At 41.3% G+C, this 22865-nt stretch overlaps 1 protein-coding gene across 1 annotated transcript in view; it reads right to left on the bottom strand.

Moving 5' to 3' along the window:
- Positions 1-8085: 8085 nt before the first annotated feature.
- The window catches only part of ZBTB20 (zinc finger and BTB domain containing 20), a 449829-nt gene continuing 435049 nt past the window's right edge, over positions 8086-22865 (bottom strand). The window contains exons 2-4 of the mRNA XM_017731918.1: positions 19172-19333; positions 17679-19124; positions 8086-12454 (exon numbers count right to left, since the gene is read on the bottom strand). Coding sequence (XP_017587407.1) covers positions 12036-12454; positions 17679-19124; positions 19172-19313 — 2007 coding nt within the window. The 5' untranslated portion in view covers positions 19314-19333 and the 3' untranslated portion in view covers positions 8086-12035. The remainder of the gene's footprint in view (positions 12455-17678; positions 19125-19171; positions 19334-22865) is intronic.

The following is a 22865-nucleotide window of genomic DNA, read 5'->3' as shown; positions in this document are numbered from 1 at the left end:
GTCCAGTGGGATTGACCCAAAATTCAGAACCAACAGGAATGTGCTATGAAGGTGGTAAAGGGAGAATTCACCTTGAAAAACTTATTAACTGAAACTAAAACTTTCAGAAGTTGTTTTCATTTGAAAAGGGAGTGATCAAGTGGATAAGTAAGGATCCAATTGGAATATATTAATAGTGGTGGATGGAGGTATTTATTATTGAATTCCTGGCCACATTCTGCATAACTACACAGAGAACAATGTTTCTTCTACCCCACCCTAGTGCAGAGGATAATTTTAGGAAATCTTAAAACTTTAAAGAAACAGGACTTGGAAGGAGTGAAAGACCACTTTTGGCATCTTTCTCCAAGGCGAGGAATGGAAGAGGAAAGTCTGACACACTTTTACAAATGAAATAATAGGAAATCTTAGAAGAGAGCTAATAGGTAACCGTATTTGTCTTGATTAATTGTTCTTCTGATATGAAAGGGTAGCAGGGAACAATCTCTAATTTTTTGTAGAGCCTAATACTGTTTTACCTTTTCTTTAAAAAATTACTTTTCTACATCTTACTACATAGAGATTTAAAAAAAAGCCTGAAAAATGCTTGTAAAGACCATAAAGAAGCCAATAATATGAAAAAGCACAATAGAGCTGTAATAATTATTGGTAAATGCTTCAAATAGCTGCAGCAGTTGATTGGGTTGTGAATGATACATGTGAAAAATTATTTTTCTATGATCGTAGGCAGATGCAAAAGTTAAATGATTATACTATGTATATATATTGATATAGAATTGCTATATATATTGTTTACTGTATGTTCTAGCTTTCAGAAATACTGTATTGTAGTGTACTGTACTTAACTAAGCAGACCTAAATAGCAACTTGTCATTTTCCACGAAGTCACTAGGTACTGTTAACAAAAACCAAAAAGTCTATTTTCTCCAGTAAAAGAAATACATACTGTTACAGTCACAGACATTTTGACTATAGAGAGACAATGTACATTTAACCAAAGGAAAACCCCAAACCAAAATAAAAACCTCACCCCAAAATCAACCAGCCAAAACTGTTGCATTATTTTCTTATTCAAAAGGGGAAGGGATATGCCACCAATCTAAGAAGAAGAAGAAGAAGAAGAAGAAGACTATTTACTCACATTTTATGACTGAAAATGAAAGAAAAAAGATATCCCCCTAAATCTTTATTTACCCTTTCTGGAACAAGGAAAATCCCCTAGTCAGGCAAAAGAGTTAAAAGAATAAAATGCTGCTTTCAGGGCCAACATGATACCAAAATAGGCAGCTGTAGGCTATTGAGTTCTGAGCCTAAAATGAGTTCTAGAAATCCTGCAGCTCTCATAGATTACGTACTGAGTAATCTTACCGACCAATTTCTTCTCCTCCGGAATATCTACTGGTCTTCTAGACACACTAACCATGGTCCTGAAAAGATTTTGGCAAAGACCAAGGGAGAGAAAGTTACTTGTTATTTATTAGTGACTGCACATTTGGAACGGATTACTCAGATTACACGTAAAGATATTCATAATCAACATGTTTCAGAGTACATGAGGTGGGGAAAGAGCTGTTTGACATGATGCTTTGGAAACTAGAGACTCCAGACCTGGAATATTTTAGAGCCTATCGATATATATTATACTGCTAACTATTTAAAGACTTGATAATTTTTGACTGTTCTTTTTAAGGGAGCAAACAGGCAGGTTATTTTGCTTGGATTTTATTCCTTTGTTAGGTAAACATGTTGAAATTGAACTCAACTCAAAAGTTTTGACTGAACTCAAAAGTATTGTTCCAGAGCTGTCATCCCCCATGGATGCCTATGTCTGCTAGTGAAGCCTGCTGCAATGGACTATTTTACTTATTTTGTGGCTGAAAGACCACATAAGGCTCTAAGAGGCACACTTCAGCCCTCCCTTCAGAATGGGTACTCACAAAAATACACTGGACCAAATTTGGGTGCCACATTTTCAGTGAGGGCAAACATCGAATTTGGGCAAACATCCAACTAAGAGCATTTGGCTCATTATGAATATATGTGTGCAAATATAGTGTATGAGTAGTGTACTTACTTTTCATTAGAGTTATGTACCAATGCTCCACAGTTAATGTTGCAATCCTTGTTTCATCTAAACCCTTCCCTGCATCTAAATCATGCATGTCCACACACTCAACTAGCAGCCTGTCTGTAAAGCCAGGAAGAGATAACTGACTCTCTCCCTGCACATGCACACATCCACATGCACACTCAGACATACAGCTGCAATGCACACACACATACACACAGGCCTTATAATTTGATTTTACTCAAAGATCCCATAGGTACCAACAGCCTATGTGACAAATGAAAGTAAAGGACTTAATGAGAACAATTAAAAGAAAGTTGGGCAGTTGGGTGAATGCAATCCTGCTTCTTGAATGCGGTGATCCTCTAATCAAGTATATATTCAACATGAGGGTTGAACTTCTAAGGAGCTTTATAAGGTTTAATGAAGAATATGACAATATCCAGGTGGCAAAAAGAGAAGAAGCAAAGTGAAATAGAAAAGATGCCTATTTAACATACAGATCTCAGAAAGTTATCTGCCTGTTTTGTAGGAACAGGACACTGCAGAACCAGACAGTTGAGCACAGCAATAAGTATCTAACTGAGCTCTGCACATTCCTCAAGTACCACCGTGAACTTAGCAAAAAATCACCAAGTCAACAGTAGGAAGCGTGAACACTGTAGAAGTCTGCAGTCCTGTCTGGAAAATACCTAAAGCAAGCAATGCTTTGCTACACTGGTACCAGATTTTCCAGCAGGAAAGGCTCCAGTTGGGAACTCATGAAAGCATATGGGCTACTGTAATACCTAAGCCCAATGTGACAGAGAGCATTTATGAGGGATGCTTGAGGTGTGGCTGCACGGCTGTGAAGGAAATGTCACAGCTCAAAGAGGGCTCAAGTGCTAATAAAGTTTGCATGAGGAGTGAAAACAAGAATACCTCTGTGGGCTGAACTGGATAGAAGTTGTCACACGCGATGGGATATTGGCAGCTCTTTTGTTTGTGTAATGGTATTGTTGCAGCAAAAGGATATTTTTAGAATATGCTTCTCTTAGAAGGAATCACAGCTAAACTATTCAAAGGGGCTATATTTATCTGCAGTGACATGCATGCAATCCCAGGAGTGCCAATAGAGGTTGCACTGACAGAAATTCAGAACAGGATTTGTCACTTTAAAGTAGCTTTTCACTGGATTTCTCTCTCATGAATTTCACTGGCACTGGAGAGGCTGGAGTCAAATCACACTGCCTTACCCTCATATAATTCATTTAGTTTAGGAAGAGCATTTGCCCTCCCGTGTTTTATGGGGACCTGATGCCAACCAACCCAATCAAAAGTAGATCACTTTGGAAGAGGAACAAACTTGGAGCTGAAACTGAAGGTAAGAAACAGTGGAAAAGCACCATCCAATATGAAGAGACTGCTATGCCTCACTACTGTTCCTTCACTTCTTCCCTTCCCTTTCAAGGAGGAAAACACAACATATTTTGTAAGAAGGGAACGTTTTAGATGAAACTTTGCTACAGATACCAAACATAAGTACACTCCATACTGCTCAGATGCATTTCAGTTTTAAGGCAGCAATTGTCTATGAGGCTGTAGTGTATTCAAGGCTGCAGTGTATTTGCTTCCCAAGGAAGTATCTTAATGTTCTCTGTTTTTGAAAATTAGTTGAGGACAAATGTGTAAATTGGGGCATTAAAATACAGTTATCAAAGTGTTTAGAAGGCTTCACAGAGGGATCTGGAGAAAAGGAGGTTGAAGGGGAACCTCCTTGCTCTCTAAAATTACCTGAAAGGAGATTGTAGCCAGGTGGGAATCAGTCTCTTCTCCCAGGTTACAACTGACAGGATGAGAGGAAATGGCCAGAAGTTGTACCAGGGGAGGGTTAGATTAGATATCAGGAAAAATTTCTTCACTAAAAGGGAGGTCAGGCATTGGAACAAGCTGCCCAGGAGAGTGGTGGAATCACTGCTCCTGGAAGTGTTCAAAGCACACGTGGATGTGACACTTGGGAACATGGTTGAGTGGTGGGCTTGGCAGAGCTGCGTTAACAATTGGACTCGATGATCTTAAGCGGTCTGTTCTAACAGTAACAATTCTGTGGTTCTGTGATTGGTTTGCTCACCTCAGTGCTACACTCCCTTTCCTAGGGGAAACATGAAGAGTTTCTTTGGGCACATGTGGCTGTGCACAAAAATCTCAGTTTACTGACTACGGGAAAGTTAGTGAAGTTCACGTAGGTCTGCTGGTGGAAACTAGGATCATGTGTAACATGAAGAATTGTGTTATAGCAGCAGAGTTCTGCTTATCTTGAGTTGGCCTCTTTTATTTCAAAAGGTATTAATGAACAATTCTTGGGGAAATTGGCATTTAAAAACCATGACTTATTTTTCTCCTGATAGGACTTTGCTAGAATGACGAGTAGAATATATTTGACTCCTTTTATTGAAAAATAAACCTAGAAACACTTTAGTTGAGTTACCAATTGCAGAAAGAATAGTGAATTAAAGCACATTATGGGTTCAATTTACTTTTTAATCTTATTCACAGTACATCAGCCAACTCTGCTTCTCCTACACTTGGACTCTCTCTTAATGCCCGTGAGTCAAACACTACTGCAGAGGCTAAAATGCAAAAAGATCAGCAACATTGCTAAATACATAATGTAAAAATATCTATTTTAACTTTGCATTTTTTTCACTAGAAACATAATTTTAAAATCAAAATTATCTAACAGTATCCTAGTAATTGTAAACATTAACTCAGAGAGGATATTTATCCAGATACTGGCAGACCTACATAGGGAAATAATCTTTTTGTTCACCAAAATTTCACATTTGTATCACTCTGCTCTTTCCACCTTAGTTACTCCTGATCTATAACAGAGGGGGAGCAGAAATAACAACAATGAATGCATAACATTTTCTCTATTCTTAGAGGCACTAATCTAATTGATTAGTTATCAGCACTGGGAATAATTAGCCGGATATACACTAATACCTAACACATCTTGTTTCTCGTTTAAATATTTTCTTAGAAAAACAAAGCAAAGATTCCCCCTTGTGCTGCCTTATGACAATAGAGAGTTAAGTATTCTTATTTTTCAAAAAGGTTGTCTCCCCTGTGGACCAAGTTCCTCTGTTTCATGCTAGAGAAGGCATAACCAACATTTTTTTTTGTCAGTTTGAAGAATATGCACATACCTAAAACTCTCTCTGTATTTCCCAGCTTAGCTGGCTCCTTTGCTCCGGCTGAAATGAACTGGATCACTGAGTAGCTTTAAAGGAAACTAGCTGAGAGCTTATTACTTCTTGCATGACAAATAAGGTAAGCAGCAGCAAGAACACTGACTTGGTGTGGCCAGAACCAGCTCCTGGTGGACGTGTATTCAGCACTAGGCCACCTCCATGCACTTGCCTGTCTTGCTGGCCATGCTGCAGACACTTGGCACTTTCAGCACCTGCCCCTCCACAAGGCCTTTCTACCTGCATTTGGTTTCTGTCAGCAGGACTGTCAAGGGCTGGGAAAGGTGTTTATTGCATTTACAAACTCAAGACTCCAGACTTAATCTGTAGTTTCCCTCATAAGCCTTTCTTCAACAGAACTGTGATTGCTTAGGGGCCAGATGAAGACAAACCTCCCGGGAGCAGAGGAGGCTCGAAACCTCTCAAGGCCAAGTTCTTATCACATTATACCTCCTTCACGAATTTTCACAGCCAGCACAAAAACAAATTAGGGAACATGAAAGGCAGCTATTTTGCTTGAGGCTGATCAGATACTGCTTCAGTTAGGTTACCTGCTGACTCATTTCTATCATGTTTATTCTAATGGATCAGAGGAGCTGGATGCTGAATTGAAAGGGTTGATTACCAAGGCCTAGTTGATTCTTGGCAGAACAACCACCAGATGCTAATTTGATATTATCACAGAATTATAGAATGGTTTGGGTTGTAAGGGTTTTTAAAGTTCATCTAGTTCTAACCCCCCTGCCATGCGCAGGGGACCTTCCACTAGACCACGTCACTCAGAGCCCCATCCAGCCTGGTCTTCAACACCTACAGTCCACACCTTCTCTGGGCAACCTGTTCCAGTGTCTCACCACCCTTATAGTAAAGAATTTTTTCCTAATATCTAATCTAAACCTATACTCCATCAGCTTAAGGCCATTCCCCTCAGTCCTATCACTACATGTCCTTGTGAAAAGTCCCTCTCCAGCCTTCTTGTCAGGTTCTGGACGGTCTGCCTGGACCCTTCTCTCTTCCAGGTTGATGCTATTTTTTCCTTTTGAGTGGCAAGTCATTTTCAGCAGTGAGAGCGGGAGGATTTCCTTACCATAGGACTGTCAGGAGGGTCACAGATCTAGGCATACTGAAGGTCTGATTATGTTTGAAATGGTTTGAGTGGTTCTGATTTTGGACTGGACTCAACACCCCTGCAAAGAGTGTGTTTTGTACCTTCTCCCTATGGGATTTGTTTTCATTACTAAGGGAGACAGGAGATGTTGGGATAATACTAATGGTAAGAGACTTGTTCCTTCACCATGTGAGTGATCCAGTGTTAACCAAGTAGCTCAAGGTTGACTGAATTCAGTCAGTGGGGTTGATAAGAAGTGGGGGTGCTGATGGTACGTGGGTGATTACTCTACTCTCCTTTGCAGGAAAAATGAAAGAAGAAAAACGGGTTCCACTTGGCCTCTTTGATCTTAGAGCAAAGGGAAATCTCATTCACTTAGAAAGCCAATTAAAATCTTTTCTCCCCTATTACCTTACTGTGAACTTGAGCTGTTTTTGAAGGTACAGCATGGGCCAAAAGTGGGCCTAGCAGAAGACCGATGGATGTTGAGAAAGTGTCCCCAGAGCAGCTCCTGCAAAACATCTACACCTATTTCCCTTAAGAGACACTATTAATATGGGTTTTCTGAGAGGAGGAACCAGACTGAAATGTTATACTACAATTTACAGACTGGTTACTGTGCTGCTACATTCCCATCATTTACGAGTTGTGCCTGCCAGTCCTCTACAAGAGATCACTGTAGGAGAACCTTGCTAATGCACATGCCCCCCACACACAAATGGACACTCAGCAGCTGTCCTCTCCTTGCTAATCAGCAGACACTGAGCTTGTGGTCCTGCATTCCTTGTGGATTCAGCTTCCCAGAGAGAGGCAGACCTCAGAGAAACGGGCAAGGGAAGTCAAATTCTGGTTCTCTGATTTGTCATTTCTTACAATACAAGAATAAGGGTGTTTCCACAAACAACAACAAAATAAACTTGAAAAGGAATCATTTCAACAATGTGGTAATTAACCTGAGGAATTCACTTCCACAGGACAGCATGGAGGTCACCTAAGAATTAATAAACTAGATCTTTGAAGGACAAGGAGAATTATCTGCCACAATACATGATTTTTATATGGGATAAAAAGGTAAACCCATAAATTATTATGTCTTTAGGTTAGAGGCAAATACATATTTTATTTTTTATTTATATGTATTTTATATGTAGAAATAGCTAATGAGGATTACATAATAAATCTTATTCCTTAGGCTTATTGCTTTGTAATAATCCAACACAGATCTTTCATTTTCATTCAAATCATCTCTAACTGGCCACATAGCACAAACACACTACTGGGCAAGATGGACCACAGGGGAGGTCTGCTCTGGCCAGTCCTACATTTCCAATTCACTTCACCAGCCACATAGCACAAACACAGTACTGGGCAAGATGGACCACAGGGGAGATCTGCTCTGGCCAGTCCTACATTTCCAATTCACTTCACCAGCCTCAGCAGCAGTAAGAGAAGGCACTTACTTCTCATTCACTCTAAGGCTTCCTTTATTGCGCTTTTGCCTTGCAGAGAGGCCCTGACTTGTAAGCTTGAATTCATGTTCTATTTAATACCCATTTCCATTACCAAAGCAATATAAAGAGAGCTTTAGGGAAAGTGAGAATCAAGCTCAAGGAATGAAGGATATTGCATGCTTCAACAAAAGAATGTGTGCTACAGTCTGCATTTTCTCATCTGTATCATTTCATCAGCTGTTTTGAAGGAAGCCTTTCAAGCATACTGAGATAGATTTGCTCAAACACTGTCAGTAGCAGTTTCCAGATCACTGTGACTGCTATTCTTTCTGCAAAGGCATATTGTATCAATACATGAAGTTTGAATGCACCAGTAACATTCAGATATTATAGTTATTTCCAAGTAGCAAATAAGTATTTCAAAGATGGAAGGAAGCATTGCTAAAAAGAATCTAACATTTTAAAAGATAAAGGAGATATGTTTGAGCTTCTAAATTCATAGTGACCTGACAAGCACTTTCAGCTACATTTGCAATGATGCTGCAAGTTGCTCCATGTTTTACAAGATCAATTCTGGAAGTCCAACAACGTCAGTTTATATTACAGGCAGTCATTTGTGAAGACCTTGGCCTAATTTCTTTGTCAAGTGTTTCAGAATTCAATCTAGTATGCCTTAGCTTTACTTTAAGAACCATGTTTAGGTTTTTTTAATTGCCACCATTCATTCATTCATTCATTCATTCACAACTTATCTTTGATTCACTTCAAATTTATTAGACCTTATAAAAATTTGCATTTCAAAGATAATGCTTTGATTTAGGGAAGGATGAAAATTGAAGGATTAAAATTTGGATAGTATTTGGATTTTGGTGGATGTAAACCCTGATTCTTATTTCCTGTTTACTGGCATATCTCTTCTGGTGTCAGAAGTATATTCCAGAATATGCTACATCTTGACTACAGTTCACCAGGCTTACAATGGCAAATTAAACAGCTTTTCCCCAGACCTCAGATGACAAATGAACAGCTACATGTTTGTAAGCTGGGTAAAATTCTTCACTAATTCCTCATATGGGAGAATATTCTTTGATACTAAAGATCTCAGAAAAAAACCTCCTTTCCCCAGAGAAGAACCTTCAATCCTTTAGTCTAGGTTCACCTTCCTCATTTTCTTCCACACCCTCATCTCCAGAACCTTTATTTACTGTATAGATTCAGTGTGTCTAAATGGCAGATACCAGTTCTCCCTCTCTGTGTCTTGCGCTTTGTCTTTTCACGTCTTGATTTACATGCCAGCATTGCTTTTACCAGTGTGGTTATTAGAACAATATTTGTTAACTAACTTGTGCTCCTTCTCCAGCCCCCTGAACTACCCAAACAAGCTGGTAACAAAGAAAGATGTTACCATATAAGAGACTCGTTTGCTCTGGCACCCACCTCAAAGTCTCTCTATGCTGCATATTGCAACCAAGAATCTGGGCTTCAGCATTTAGGATCTGCTAAACAATACCTTGCAGGGTACAGAAAGATTCTGAGACTAAACCACCTGTCAGGTTTTTTTCCCCAAATAAATTGTAATGGAACAGGCATAGAACATATGGATGAAGTTACCTGTGTTGAATCACAGACATCTGATAGAGAAGCCGCAGGTGTAAAGAACACGCAAAATTGTATATGGAGATCTACCAAGTCAATACTCAGAAAGTTGTCCAGCATAAAAGAATGTCTCATATGAAATGCTCAGTGTTCACAAGCAAAAGGTTTTGTAAACTTAAGAAGCTTAATTTAATATAGACACAAGTAAAAGCTAAACTAGCAAGTTTTCTTTTTTTTCTTTTTGCATATTTTTGTTAGGTGCTTCTTCTCTGCCTAAAATATGAAGTCCAGAGTGCAGTTGGTGTAAGTCCTCATATGGATTTCAAGCAAGACAAAGCTAGTGTCAGACACTGATCCAACTGAACTAAGGACCTATGTACTTTGGGAGTTGGCTTTGGGGGAAAAATTCTTACACAGATACACAGAAGACAACTAGGGAGAACACCAGTCCAAACACAATAAAACAAAATACAAAACACCAACATATATACGCAGATCAGGAATCAATCTTTCACACTGATCCTACATTCCTTGCATAGCTTTGTCTATGCAGAGAATGCGGGATGTGGCCCTTCAGTCAGACATTTTTGCAAATGAAGGGAAGATTATTTGCAATGGTAACGTTTTAAGTTGTTTTGGCATCAGCACAAATTCTCAGGGGCAGGATCAGGTTCCCACACAAATATGGAAGCTCTCTAGCGAGCAAGGCAGGGATGAGAGAACAATACAGCAGATTAATTCTTGTCCAGTGACCAAAAAGAAGGGAAATCCTAGTTATTACACACTTCCAAAACTTTCATTACTTTTTCAAAGAAGAAAGACTACAGTTTGTATCATCCCCAAAACCAGGGGAACATTGCTAGAAAAATCTCTTTCTCAAAAGGAACTGTCCTTCAGCAGAAATAAGTTCTGAGATGGAACCAAAAAAGAAACAACAGAAGCTTGGTAAGAGCCAAAAAGAGAACCATGTAATTCAAAAAACAAAGTAGCAGTTCAAATGATACTGCAGGATGCACAAACACTAGTAGATAATCTCACAGATGACTTCACAGAGCCCCTCATCGACCCAGGTAATTCTTGATTCCGTTAGAAAAGAGAGAGAATAATACTAGAAAAGAAAATTAAGAAAACATCCTTCCTCTTTTTTAAAATAAAAATCAAGATCATCTCCCCTCCCCCCCTCTATCTGGAAGCAGGTTAGCTAACCTTAACAGTCTCAATTTAAAATAAAATATATATTTTTATATATATTCATATATATAATAAAAGAGAAGATATTAGTGGCAGTGTATGCAAAACAAAAAAGAAAACAAAGAAAAATTACTTTTAACAATCTCACTTTTTTTGTTTTTTTACACAAATACTGTTGTAAATATATTAAAAAAATCAGCATTCTATCTGGTAAACGTCACTTTTTCCCCTCTATAAAATCATGAATTAAAAAAGTCCCAACAACTCTTTTTTTTTTAATTATTATTCCCCTCCCCTCCCACCCTCTATTCCTCTTTCTTCCACAAGAATAAATCCTGATGCAACTTTTTTTTTTTGCAAAGATTGTGGGAACTAACCCTTCTCTTGTACCTAGATCCATAGGTTGCAACCTCTGATATCTTTGATTTTCCTCTGTGTTTCTCTTTGCCTTCTGTGAAAGTCCCTCTTGATTGTGCTGAGGCCCTGTGCTCAGCGAAGACACTGAATAAATTACAAAAAAGCCACCGTTGCTCGTTGTCTGAATCTTCTTGGTTTCTGCTATAAGGTGGTGGTGGTGGTACGAGAAAAGCAGCGGGGAGGGTGCACCAGCCAGCGTGGGATAGAGCAGAATCCAGGTGAGGAACCTCTGATTCTTTTTCCTCACCCTCCAGGGACTCCACACTATCCAAGCCACACTGCCTCGCATTCCCCTCAGCCCTTTTGTGTGTTTGTGGATGCGTGTGTGTGTGAGAAAGCAGACACGTGGTGGAAACCAGCAGGGCCTTGTTTCCTCTGGTTGCTGCTCAACCAGAAGCAAAATATTCCACAGTTCTAACTGGATACTGTGAAGTCCAAAAGCGGTCAGCAATGTGAATCATGTCCATTGAAACACTGCAAGCGGTGTACTTATAACGACAGTAGGCCTTGTAGATTTGTAATATATTTTGTTTTGTTTCTTTTTTTGTAGTGCTCTTCACAAGTGAGAAAAAAGATTTTTTTTTTTATTATTTTTCTGTCTGTTTTTTTTAAAATTTTTTTGTGGTTTTTTTTTTTGTCGTTTGCTTTTTGTAGTAAAGAAGGGTTGTATTTAGAGGCCAGTAGCTAGAGATCCAACCAGTGGAGCTCATGAAGCACTACCTGGCCTTAAGGCCACCATCCAAGGGAGGTTGGGAAAATTATTATTCACCCAGCCTCCGGAAATGTAATGTACCAGCAGGCAAAAAACAGTTCTTCATGTAGTACAAAAAACAACAAAACAAAATGAACCCAAAAAAAGGAGGAAAATAAAGGTAAAAATGAAACAAAAATAATTTCTTAAATTCTAGTGCCATAGCTTTTTTTGTTGTTTCTATTTTTGTTGTTCGTAACAAAGAGAGAGAGAGAGATTCTACTTATCCGTCTGACACATGCATCCTCATGTGGTCGTTGAAATGCTCGATTTGGTCAAACTTAGCTGGACAGACAGAGCAGACGTACGTGGTCCCCTCCGTGCAGGCCACCACGCCAGCAGGGACAGCCCTCGCGCCAGTGCCGGTGGCTCCAGGCGTGCCATTGGTGGCACTGTGCAGAGCCACATGCCTCTCCAGCAGGGTCTTGTGGGAGAACTTCTTCTTGCAGATGTAGCACTCATAGGACTTCTCCCCGCGGTGGAGACGCATGTGCACATTAAGGGAGCTCTTCTGGGTGAAGCGCTTGTTGCAGATACTGCACTGGTAGGCCCTCACGCCAGTGTGTGTCACCATGTGTTTGATTAGGTAATCCTTTAAAGAGAAGGAGCGCCAACAGATGCTGCATTGGTGTGGTTTCTCACCTGCCCATTACCAATGAGAGAGAGAGAGAGAGACAGAGAGGAACAGACAGAAAAAAAAGAAAAATCATAAAATTAAACCAGTTCGGTAGAACTCTTTGCAATAAACTAATGTAAGTCTCGTGGGGGCCTTTGGAGAGGCGCTCTGGCTAACAAGAAATAAGTCTGTTAATCAATGTGTTTTGACACACATTTTTTTGCAACCAGAGGTTTCAAAATGCTTTACAAAGGGGGTTGGAGGTATTCCCTATGCACATACAGTAAAAAAGAGCTCAGGTGATTTCCTCAAGGTCACACAGGAGGCACTGACAAAGACAGGACTAGAGTTAAAAGGTCCTGGCATCCATACCCAGTTTCAATGGCACAGCCTCTCCTGTCTGTGCTCCCGTCTAGCCCCTCATGCTCATTTCTAGACAGGAAGGTCTCAGACATGCTACTTCACCTTTTGGTGCCTCCATTTCCTTACCAGCATGCAATAAAAACAGGGACAAAGCCAGTGATTAGCAGACAGCTGGTACCTGTGCCAGCTGACCTGTGCCAGACTCATTTTGGTCAAATTGCTTTAAATTTCTCAGGAGAGGAGTGATAGAGATTGTCAGAAGAATCCAACACTTTATAAGAGGTTTACATTTGTTGCTCCCTTTTCTGGTCAAATGTCATAGCTGAAGCATGTACAAAGAGCAGAACAGGGAACCTCAGGACACAGAATTGCTTAGGCCAGCCAGCACCATGCAAAGGGCAACCTAACAGATGAACTTCCATTCTAAGACACAAGAAACTTGAATAATTTGACTGCCCAGTTAAGTAAAATGCTTTATGAGGGAAACTAGAGATATAAAATACTTATGTAATCTTCCACACTGCCTTGTGTGCCCAGGACTGTTGTAAAACTTATTATGGAAACTCATATAATTGAACTCTGATCATGTTCAGACAAACCAGTGACTACAAGGATGAACTGGGAAAAATACTTAGCTGAGCACATATGACTGGTTTGTTCAGACTATTAAATCCTCCTCATGCTCAGAGTTCTGGAAGATAAGGCATGGTCTCACATTTCATGGTATCAAGCAATGTTTTCATGATATGCTGCTGCACTGGTAATGTAGACAACAACCAACACCCTGACTGCCCCATCCAAACCCATTTTTTAATTTGCTTTCTGAATCACTTGTGGTATATTTCAGGTGTGGAATTCATCATCCCCAAAGGTTTTAGGGATAGAGATGGTACCATAGCTCTGTAAGAATCAAAATGATCCTGTGTTTCACTGACTGAGAAAATTATTTTCCTGTGGTTATTCTGCAATTTCCCTTCTTTTTTTCTCTCCACAGACATCCTGCTTCCTTCTTTTTACAGTCTGTTTGGCACTGTTTTAAATCCTGAAGAGTCACTCTTCAGGGACCATGACATGCCGGTGGTAATATATAACTCACTCATTATATAGTGAGATTACCATATGCTACTTATATTCAATTCTAAGAGGAGATAATTAAAATGGATTAGATGTGAAAGGCCTACTTTTTTTTCTCCCCAAGTCTCTGTTTCCTTTTATTTCATGGTTTGCATGTATGATGGTGACATCCATGAATGAAATCCACTTGCTGCTCTTCCTTGCACTCATGAGGAGTTTGTCCTTACTTGGTGAAAGACACTTGCTCAAAACACAAAGTCCTTACTTCCCTGATGGCTTTGCCACACACAGTGCTGTGTTGTGTGTAGACAGGCCAATATGCTTGACATGTGATGTGGAAAATGATAGCATGTCAGTTAGAATAACGTTTGATTAACTTACAAGAGACAGATTGTATTTACAGAGCTCATTTTTGCTTAGGGCAATATATATCCCAGAGTTTGTAATAAATTGGTCTCCTCCACTCTAGACCCTGTTAAGATTATGCTATAAAAACACCTTAATTTTTGCCTGCATAGTTTCTAAGATACACTGCGTTGTGGCTTTTTAATCTTAGCTTCAAAGCCTTCCTGGGATTTCTCCTCCCCAAAGAATCACAAAACTTTAGTTTTTCTTTTTTGTATGCAAATTTTTGTGCTTCTTAAGTGAGCACTGTAGATTCTTTATTCCCATGATTCTTCAAGTCAGAGAAAACTTTGCTCAGTGAATTAAATGTGCACGTAATTCCTTTTGCTTCTGTATTTTGTATTTGGCTGGTATTAGACAGCAACATGGGATTACTAGAATCATAGAACCATAGCATATCCTGAGTTGGATGGGAGAAGCAGCAATGTCAGTGCCCTGGTCATGGTCCCCTTTTCCAGCCCCTGTGTTTCTGGAGATGTAGGCTCTGCAGCTCTTTGAACCCTAACCATAATGGATGCTTGGTGCTGACACTGAGGTCATGGAATCATAGAATCCTGAGTTGGAAGGGACTCACAAAGATCATCAAAGACCATCTCCTGGTCCTGCACAGCAGCACCCCAAGAATCACACCATGTGCCTGAGAGCGTTATCCAAGAGCTTCTCCAACTCTGTCAGGTTTGGTGCTGTGACCACTTCCCTGGGGAACCTGTTCCAGCACCCAACAACCCCAACCAAAGGGTGAAGAACCTTTTCTGAATACCTAACCTAAATCTACCCTGAGACAGGTTCATGCCATTCCCTCATGTCCTATCACTGGACAACAGAGAAGAGATCAGTTCCTGCCCCTGCACTTCCCCCTGTGAGGAAGCTGTAGGTCACAACGAGGTCTCCCCTAAATCTGCTAGACTGAACAAGGCAAGTAACCTCAGCCACTCCTCATACAACTTCCCCTCATCCAGTCACCATGAGTAGCCCAGACTAGAAAGGTGTGGAGGCAGCAACGTTGGTGCCCTGACATGATCCCCCTGGCACATCTTTTGCATCCTTTAATCCAGTATTTATCACAGTGTGATGTGTAGGAAAAGGCAATAGTGCCTTATAAAGTGCAGACACTGCATGCATCCTAGCACTGTATTTCCATTACATTGTGGGATATATTTAAGTGAGTCTACAGGGAACATGGAAAAATATGAATCACTTGTATGTTTGCACCCATGTGAAAGAAGAAAAAGAGGTCTGTTTCTGTCACATGGAAAGCTACATCAGACTGTAGTTTTTGGAAACATAAAAACATACAGAGATATAGAGGCCTTTAAGTTACTGAATTCTGGTTTATGATTACACTCTTCCATGACTTCTCTTGTGAGCGCTCCAAACAAAAAGATTAATGCAAACATTTGCATCTCCCAAACCTCTCCATTTTTCTGTGGATCTTTTCCAGAGCCACTTTGCCTGGCTTCTTTTAACAGGGCTAAGGAAAGTCACCCTGACAGTGGGAACAGCTGTCTCCCCTCTATTTTTGTAATGATCCTGTCCATCACTAGACAAGGTAGCAGACAGACTTTCTCTGAGGCTGCACACATAAAGATTATTTTCAGGAGGGGTTTCTGAAGCCTAGCTCTCTGTTGGTTAAGGCGAAATTAGTCTCCCAGACATTCGAGGAGCCACTTAGCTCCTAAATGGATTTTGAAATGATTTATCTACCCAAAATTTTCCTTGCCACCACAGTTCATTATTTTGGGCATTCTCAGACCCACATCAATAAAATATTAATTCATGATTGGAGATGCCTATCAATTTCCTCAGTTGGTATTACCTGTAGAAGCTAAGAATGTTTTAGAACAGGTCTTCCAGCACTATTCTTTATCTGACTCCAAATAACCTAGTGCAGTGGTGGGGGAAATAAATACCAAGCTGGGGGTGGGGGAAATAAAGTATCTAATCTCAGTGAAGCTATTTGTAAAAAAGCCTTTCTAGCTTTTAGAACAAGGATGCAAGCAGATATATTTGACTGTGTTCTGAAGGGGATATTCTTCTGAATAACGACACTATCTGTGTAGTATTTTAGCTACTCATCCACAACAGAAAGATGGAGAATATAAACAGACGTAAAGGTAATCTTGGGATTCAGGACGCTTGATCCTTGCAATTATACATTTTGTACCAGTCCTGAGAAGTTGATCTTTTTGTATGTGTACACATACATGTCCGCCTTAGATGTCTAGAGGAGTTTTTCATTTAAGTGATAAATACAGGTAAGTTGAAGTTAAAAGTTTATATATGCACATGGAATTGAAATCTATTGTGTACAACTGAGAGGCATGACCTACATTCCTCCCATACTTAGGGCAATTTTTCCAGGTTCTCCTCCATGTATCACAAACCCAGCATTTATTTTAAGATCTGATGTTAACAAAGCCACTGCTTGGTGAAAGAAATATTTACTCTTTCTCTAAACTAGAATTTCTCTCCAACAGCAGAAAGAGCCAAGGGCTAAAGCAAGCAAAACTTAGTCCTGAACCCATGATAATTCTTCCATGTAGAATGCATTTATATCCTGGCTTTGAAGCCTCATAACTTGGTAACGCTAGAAAAGGCCATTTTGGCTCAGTGGCAAATATGGTTACCTATGTTATCTCAATAGACCATACATAATGTACTAAAGCAGCTGCAGTTTTAAACAGAAAGGTGCTGATGTTGTGTTCCATTGTGTTCCACACGTATTCTTTAAATATTTTCTCATTGAACTTTATGTTTCTGTACTCACAGCTAGTGATACCTCTGACTTACCAAGAGACAAGGGATTACAGCAATCAGCTTCAGTGAAGTACACAAAGACTTTCTGACAAAACTTCAGATTTACTTTCTTACAGTAGTATGTGAGATCTAGAAAATATGTGACAGTGACAGTGTGTGTATGTGTAACATCTGGGCCTGGACCTACTGCTGCAGCTCCACCAGTAATTAATTTGCCCTAACCTCACCACCACTTGAGCTTAACACCCCATAGCTGTAAAACCTACAGGGGGATGCCTTTTCTTAGTAGATACAGTTTTTCTTACGACCTATTAGTTTCCACTCTTCCACTGAATGTTGCCTGGTCAGCTTCCAGGGTACAATGAATGCTCACCATTTCCTTGGATGGATGCAAGACACATTTTACTCCAACTAAAATGAGCTTGTTTCTGCACCGTGTGTAGTTAGGCCCCTGTTTGGGATCCGTATGTTTCTGCAGGGGCTCAACTTCAGCACAGTGAGCCCAGGAAGTGTTCCGTGACACCAGCTCCCTGGATAAGCCCTCCCTCCTGTTTGTGCTGGGGGCTGGCAGGTTGGCAAACAGAATCTAAGTCCATGGTTGTAAAGGACCTTCTCTGGCTCCATATGCAAGCCAGAAGGAAGTACTCTTACCTGTGTGTACAAACATGTGCTTGACGTAGTTCTGTTTGGCGGTGAAAGTCTTGTTACAGAGAGTGCACTCGTAAGGCTTTTTTTCGCCTTGCCCACCCGCTGTGCTGTGGCCTGCAGATGGGGCCAAGGGCTGTGGGGCTGGCAGCTGGGCAGTAAAGGTTGACAGGCCGGGCTGGGACACTGTCACAAACTGTGTCTGTTGGCCAGCTAAAGGCTGGGGCAGGCTGAAGAGAAAAGGCTTAGGCCCACTGCCAGCAGACTGCGTGGTGAAAAGGGCAGGCAGGTAGGTGTTGCCAGCTGTGCCAATGACCTGAGTGTTGCTGGTCAGAGTCAGTGGCATCCTCAGATTGCTGGTGAGGGTTTCTGTCTGGCGTAAGTAGATCTGTGTGGTTGGCAATGGTTGGGCAACAGATGTGTTGACAGAAGGCTGCAAAGCCCCCTTTTCGGTGCTGTTATTGACTGTGAGCACTTTGCTGTCCATTTCAACGTCATTGCTTCTCTCTGGTGAGGAAGAGTTGGCATCTACATGTTGCTGCTGCTGCTGCGGCTGAGTGCCATCAGCAGGGACGTCATTTTGATCTGCTTGAGAGGGTTCTTGCTGCCCATCCCGGCCCAGACCAGCCATAAACTGCTGCTCCATGGAATCAGGCTCAGTGCCAATGGAGGAACTGACACCCGAGTCAAAACTTTCCCCTTTGGGCTCACTCTCAGTGCCTTCTGCTTGGTCAGTGTCCTCAGTGCATTCCTCAGACTCATTGCGCTCAAGAATCTGCACCCTCTGTTGGCCGTAGTAGTCATAGTCGTCCTCCATCTCCTGTTTAATATGGATGTTGCCCATCAGGGTTTGAATTCGGACAGGGCGGGGTTGCTTCCGGCAGTGTGTGGTCTCTGGAGTGGTGGAGAGGTACCGCTCCATCTGCTGCGACCGTTCATGAATCCGGGTAATCCAGCTGGGGTCTTCTATGTGATGGTCCCTGGGGAGTCCCAGGGCTGTCTCATGGTGGCTGACCACAGCTCCACTGTAAAAGGAGCGCTCCCCACTGCCATTTTGCATGGAACAGGCATAGAGGGCTGAATAGATCCTGTCCACACTGTGCTGTGAATGGCTCTGCAGGTAGCCAGACTCTGTGTCAGTGCTCTGCCCCGAGGTGCCTGATTCAGGTGTTCCCCTGGGTGTCTCTTGGCCAGAATCCTGAATCACCGGGTAGACCTCTCCCACATTTTGTGAGACAATCCTTGTGCACTCATCAATCACAGTCTTGATCTGCAGGATGCTGGCGGCTGTGAGGATTTGGAGGGCCTCTGACTGTGAGACCCGCAGCACCCCGCTGTACATGAAGTCAATGAGCTTTTGCACAGACTGGACTGACACCACTGAGGGGATCTCGATGTCACTGTAGCCCAGCAGCAGCTTGTCCTGGAAGAAGGGGCTGCCAGCCGCCAGCAACCCCGCATCTGGGTCTCGGGCGAGGGGGGGCGCCCCGCCGCCAGCACGCAGCGGTGGGCGCGCAGCATGCTCCCGTGGATGCGGACCGTCACGTCACAGAAGTGGCCACGGTTGCGCTGCTCGTTGAGGGTCTCGAGCACAGAATTGCTGAAGTTGTGAAGGTTGATGCTATGAATGCGCTCTGTCATCCCCTTGCAACTGATGTTACCTGGAGCAGAGCAGGTGACAAAAACAAACAAAAAGAACAGAATGAGTCTTGTCCTCTGCAGGGCCACCACAAGAGCACTGGCAAAGGTGACTGTCCACTGTGTAAACAAAACCGATTGCACTGCAAAAATCTCACAGAGACATCGGTAAGAACACATCATTTTTGTAAGGCTACAACTAAACTTCACTACTCATTTCCAGAAGATCAAGTCCTGAATTTTTGAACAAAACCAAATGCAGACAGGTGTAGCTGGGCCTAAATTCCAATCACACTCCTGGGCCTTGGACTCCCTATCAGTTTATCTAGCTTTAAAAAGCTTAGAGCCAGTCAATTGCAAACACTGAGCACATGGATTAAAGCTGGATTTTAAGATTTGGATTGGACCTATGCCAGAAGAGATCAGAATCTTACTTTAATGACCCTAAGCTGTTAATGCAAAGAGTATATATGAAAATATGATTTCAATCTAGATTGCCTGTGTTTCACAGTACAGTTACTTGTATCAAAAAAACTGGCAGTCACTTTGTAAAATCCAAATCTGGTTCAAGATTTAGGCTGTAAATGTTCCTAAAATCCCACGCACAGTTTTGTCTGGGGTTGTGGTTTAGAACATTTGCTACTCAATAGTGACAAACAGTCCTCTGAAAAAACCCAAAGCAAAAAGTTAACATGAGCTGTCCCCTTCATTTTTAGCATATCCCAAGTTCTGACTTGCACCAGAATGCCATCATATAAAAACAAATGTTCTCCTGCTGTTATTTACTTTACAGAAACTGGAAAATTACAGACATTTACTCCAAGGAAGATTTTGTCTTAGTTTGGCTGAATAATCTAAATTGAGAACAGTTTAGAAAAGCATCTAACCAATTTGGATACAGAACCAATATAATCTTCAAAATTAACTTTTACAAGTGACTGAAAAGAAACTTCTTAATCTCTCAATCCACTGTTCCCTATCTTCATCTTGCTTGCTTTGGTTTTTATGCTTTCCCATTTCCTTTCCTGCTCTTCAGCAAGTTTTCATCTATTTAGGTTGTGACAGGCAGAAACTGTGGTTTCACCTTTTAATTATGAAGAATCAGCTGCGCTCCTTGATTGGTAAACAAATAAAACACTATTAATATTTTTTTTTCTTTTAGCATTTGTAGTACATACATCACCTCGGTTTCTAGAAACTTAGACAAAGCAATGCTAAATGACCACTAGTATTACAGGCATTTTGTCTTGAATATTCCCACCAAAGATATAACCACTCTTGCCACAATAACTTGTTAATGAGTGAGCATCCAAAAGTAAAAGTTGGTAAGTGTGAGTAAATTAAACTAGCTTATCGTTACTGTCTAACGAATATACAGAGCAAATAAATAGCACTGAAAGCAGTTGAAAGGCATACCCAGGCCTCTTAGCCCAACAATGTCTCTCTGCTTTGCCCTAAGGAGTGCTTTACATCTCATCCACAGGCAGTAGAACACTACTCACTGCAATTTGCAGGCAAATGTGGCATCCTCCCTGCTCTGCCTTTTTCTTCCCATTTATTCACTACCAACGTCTCGAGCACCCTCTGTTCTGGTGGTTCAAAGAGAAACCGCCTTGGACACTGGTGGTTATTCTAATTCTCTGAAGTAGCTGATGATTAAAGGGAAGCACAAAGGTCAGGAACTGGAAATCACAATGGGCCCAAGCTGTCTGAAGAAGTCTCATGTTAACAGATGTAAACCAACCTGTACCAGAAGGTTATTAATTTCCATGTGTGATTAGCACACTGAAGGGATGCTCACGTAGCAGAAACAAGGAGGAAATCACTAACACCATCATGGAGAGTGTGAAATAAATCTGTCTTGTTCATAAGTTTAGCCAGGAAACCTTCTTTCTCTGATGGGACTTACCACAGGACTAGAAAAACATCTTAGAAACTGGGAGACTTTCCTTCAAGGGCATTGCAACTATTATTACACAAAATATTGTACAGAAGAGATGTATTTCCTCCTCCTTCCTGATAGACTAATTCTCCAGGGGCCTCCAGGCCCTTCCAGATGCTTCCCTGCCCAACGTGTCCGATCATACAAGAATCCAAAATGGATTTACACAGAAAGTCAGAATCCTTGGCAAAAGCTTTGTATTGGTGCGGCAACAGAAGGAGGGAAAGTTATTGATAAATAGGTGACACCTCTTTTCAAGACTTATTATAGCAAGTGACTGTACAGCTACCCATTTATGTCCATCTATCTTTGAGTAGTGTCAGTGACTACCTGGTTTGCTCCTAGGGCTCATGCTCACAGAAACATGTCTTTATTTTCAGCTTTGTCAAATGAGGTATTTGATAATAAGAAGTAATATGCAGCAGTCTAACCCAATAACCCAAAATCCTACCTTGAACATGCACAATGTGGAATATTCTACACATACCAGAGATGCTACAGACAGGTCTCTTGATTTGAGAAAAGAAACCTACTTTGTTACTATGCAACTTGGCAGATAAAATTACTTTTGTGAGCAGAACTCTGAAAAATGCATCCTTAGGACAACTCCTTTCCAGAAAGGTGTGATACGCATCATGAGACTGGATGACTTCCTGGTAAAGTGAATTCTGCCACTAACCCACAAATCACATATAGAAAGGAGGAAGGGCAAGGTTCATCTCTAAGTTTCAACAGCCCTTCTCAGGTCCTGGCTGTGGGAATCAAGAGTTGTGTATATGTCAAGCCACAGTGTATTGGGTCCTGAGCTAACTTGATGAAACAGGCAGTTGAGGTTGATCCTGGCTACAGAAAAGAGGTTTGTGTGCATTTCTAAGAGTGATGTGAATAGCTCTACTGTAGGAACTGATCTTGGATGCACCTTGTGGTGTAGGAGCTGGTCTGAAAGCCAACTGAGTCACTTCATCAATGGCATTATTTTTTGTTGCTATTAGAGTTTGCTCTTAAAAAGATCCTCTCATTGTTGGAACATCTACCACTTCTTCCACTGAGAAGCAACTGAAATTTACTCCTTGAGAATAAAAGAAGAAGGGTGGTTGGAAGAGACACACAATAAATGGTTAAAAAAAGCTAATACAGATTTTGAGGATGATTTTTCTAGGCCACTTTCCTTGACATTCAACACTGTAAACCATATCTATCCAAAGTCCAGGCAACCAAATAATCTGCATAAGTGTCAGAAACACTACTACACAAGCCACATCGGTATAAAGAGCAGTCTTAACAAATTCCAGAGATTGGTCTGTAGCAAAACCTGCTGTCCAATGCAGATCCTTTCCCTCTCTGCAGGAAACCGGGTCCAGATCCAAGTTTCGTGGTTGACTCCTACTTTATGCTGTTCTAAGCTGAAAGTCCAAAGGTGACGTTCCCCACAAAACACGAACTGGCCAATGCAGGTTTGAGTCTAAGTAAATGCCACATTCTGACAAAGACTCCTAGAGCCTTGGACAAGCCAGAAAGTGTGTCAGCTCCTCACAAGGCCCAGCTGCACACACGCACACTCATCTACTCGTCACTGCACAGAATGCCCAGCTCAGGAAAAAGACTCCTGTCTC

The sequence above is a fragment of the Corvus brachyrhynchos genome, unplaced genomic scaffold (assembly GCF_000691975.1).
Source record: "Corvus brachyrhynchos isolate BGI_N302 unplaced genomic scaffold, ASM69197v1 scaffold3, whole genome shotgun sequence".
Taxonomy (NCBI): Eukaryota; Metazoa; Chordata; class Aves; order Passeriformes; family Corvidae; genus Corvus; species Corvus brachyrhynchos.
Note: the sequence above shows the minus strand (reverse complement) of the source record. Positions and strands in the feature narration are given on the sequence as shown.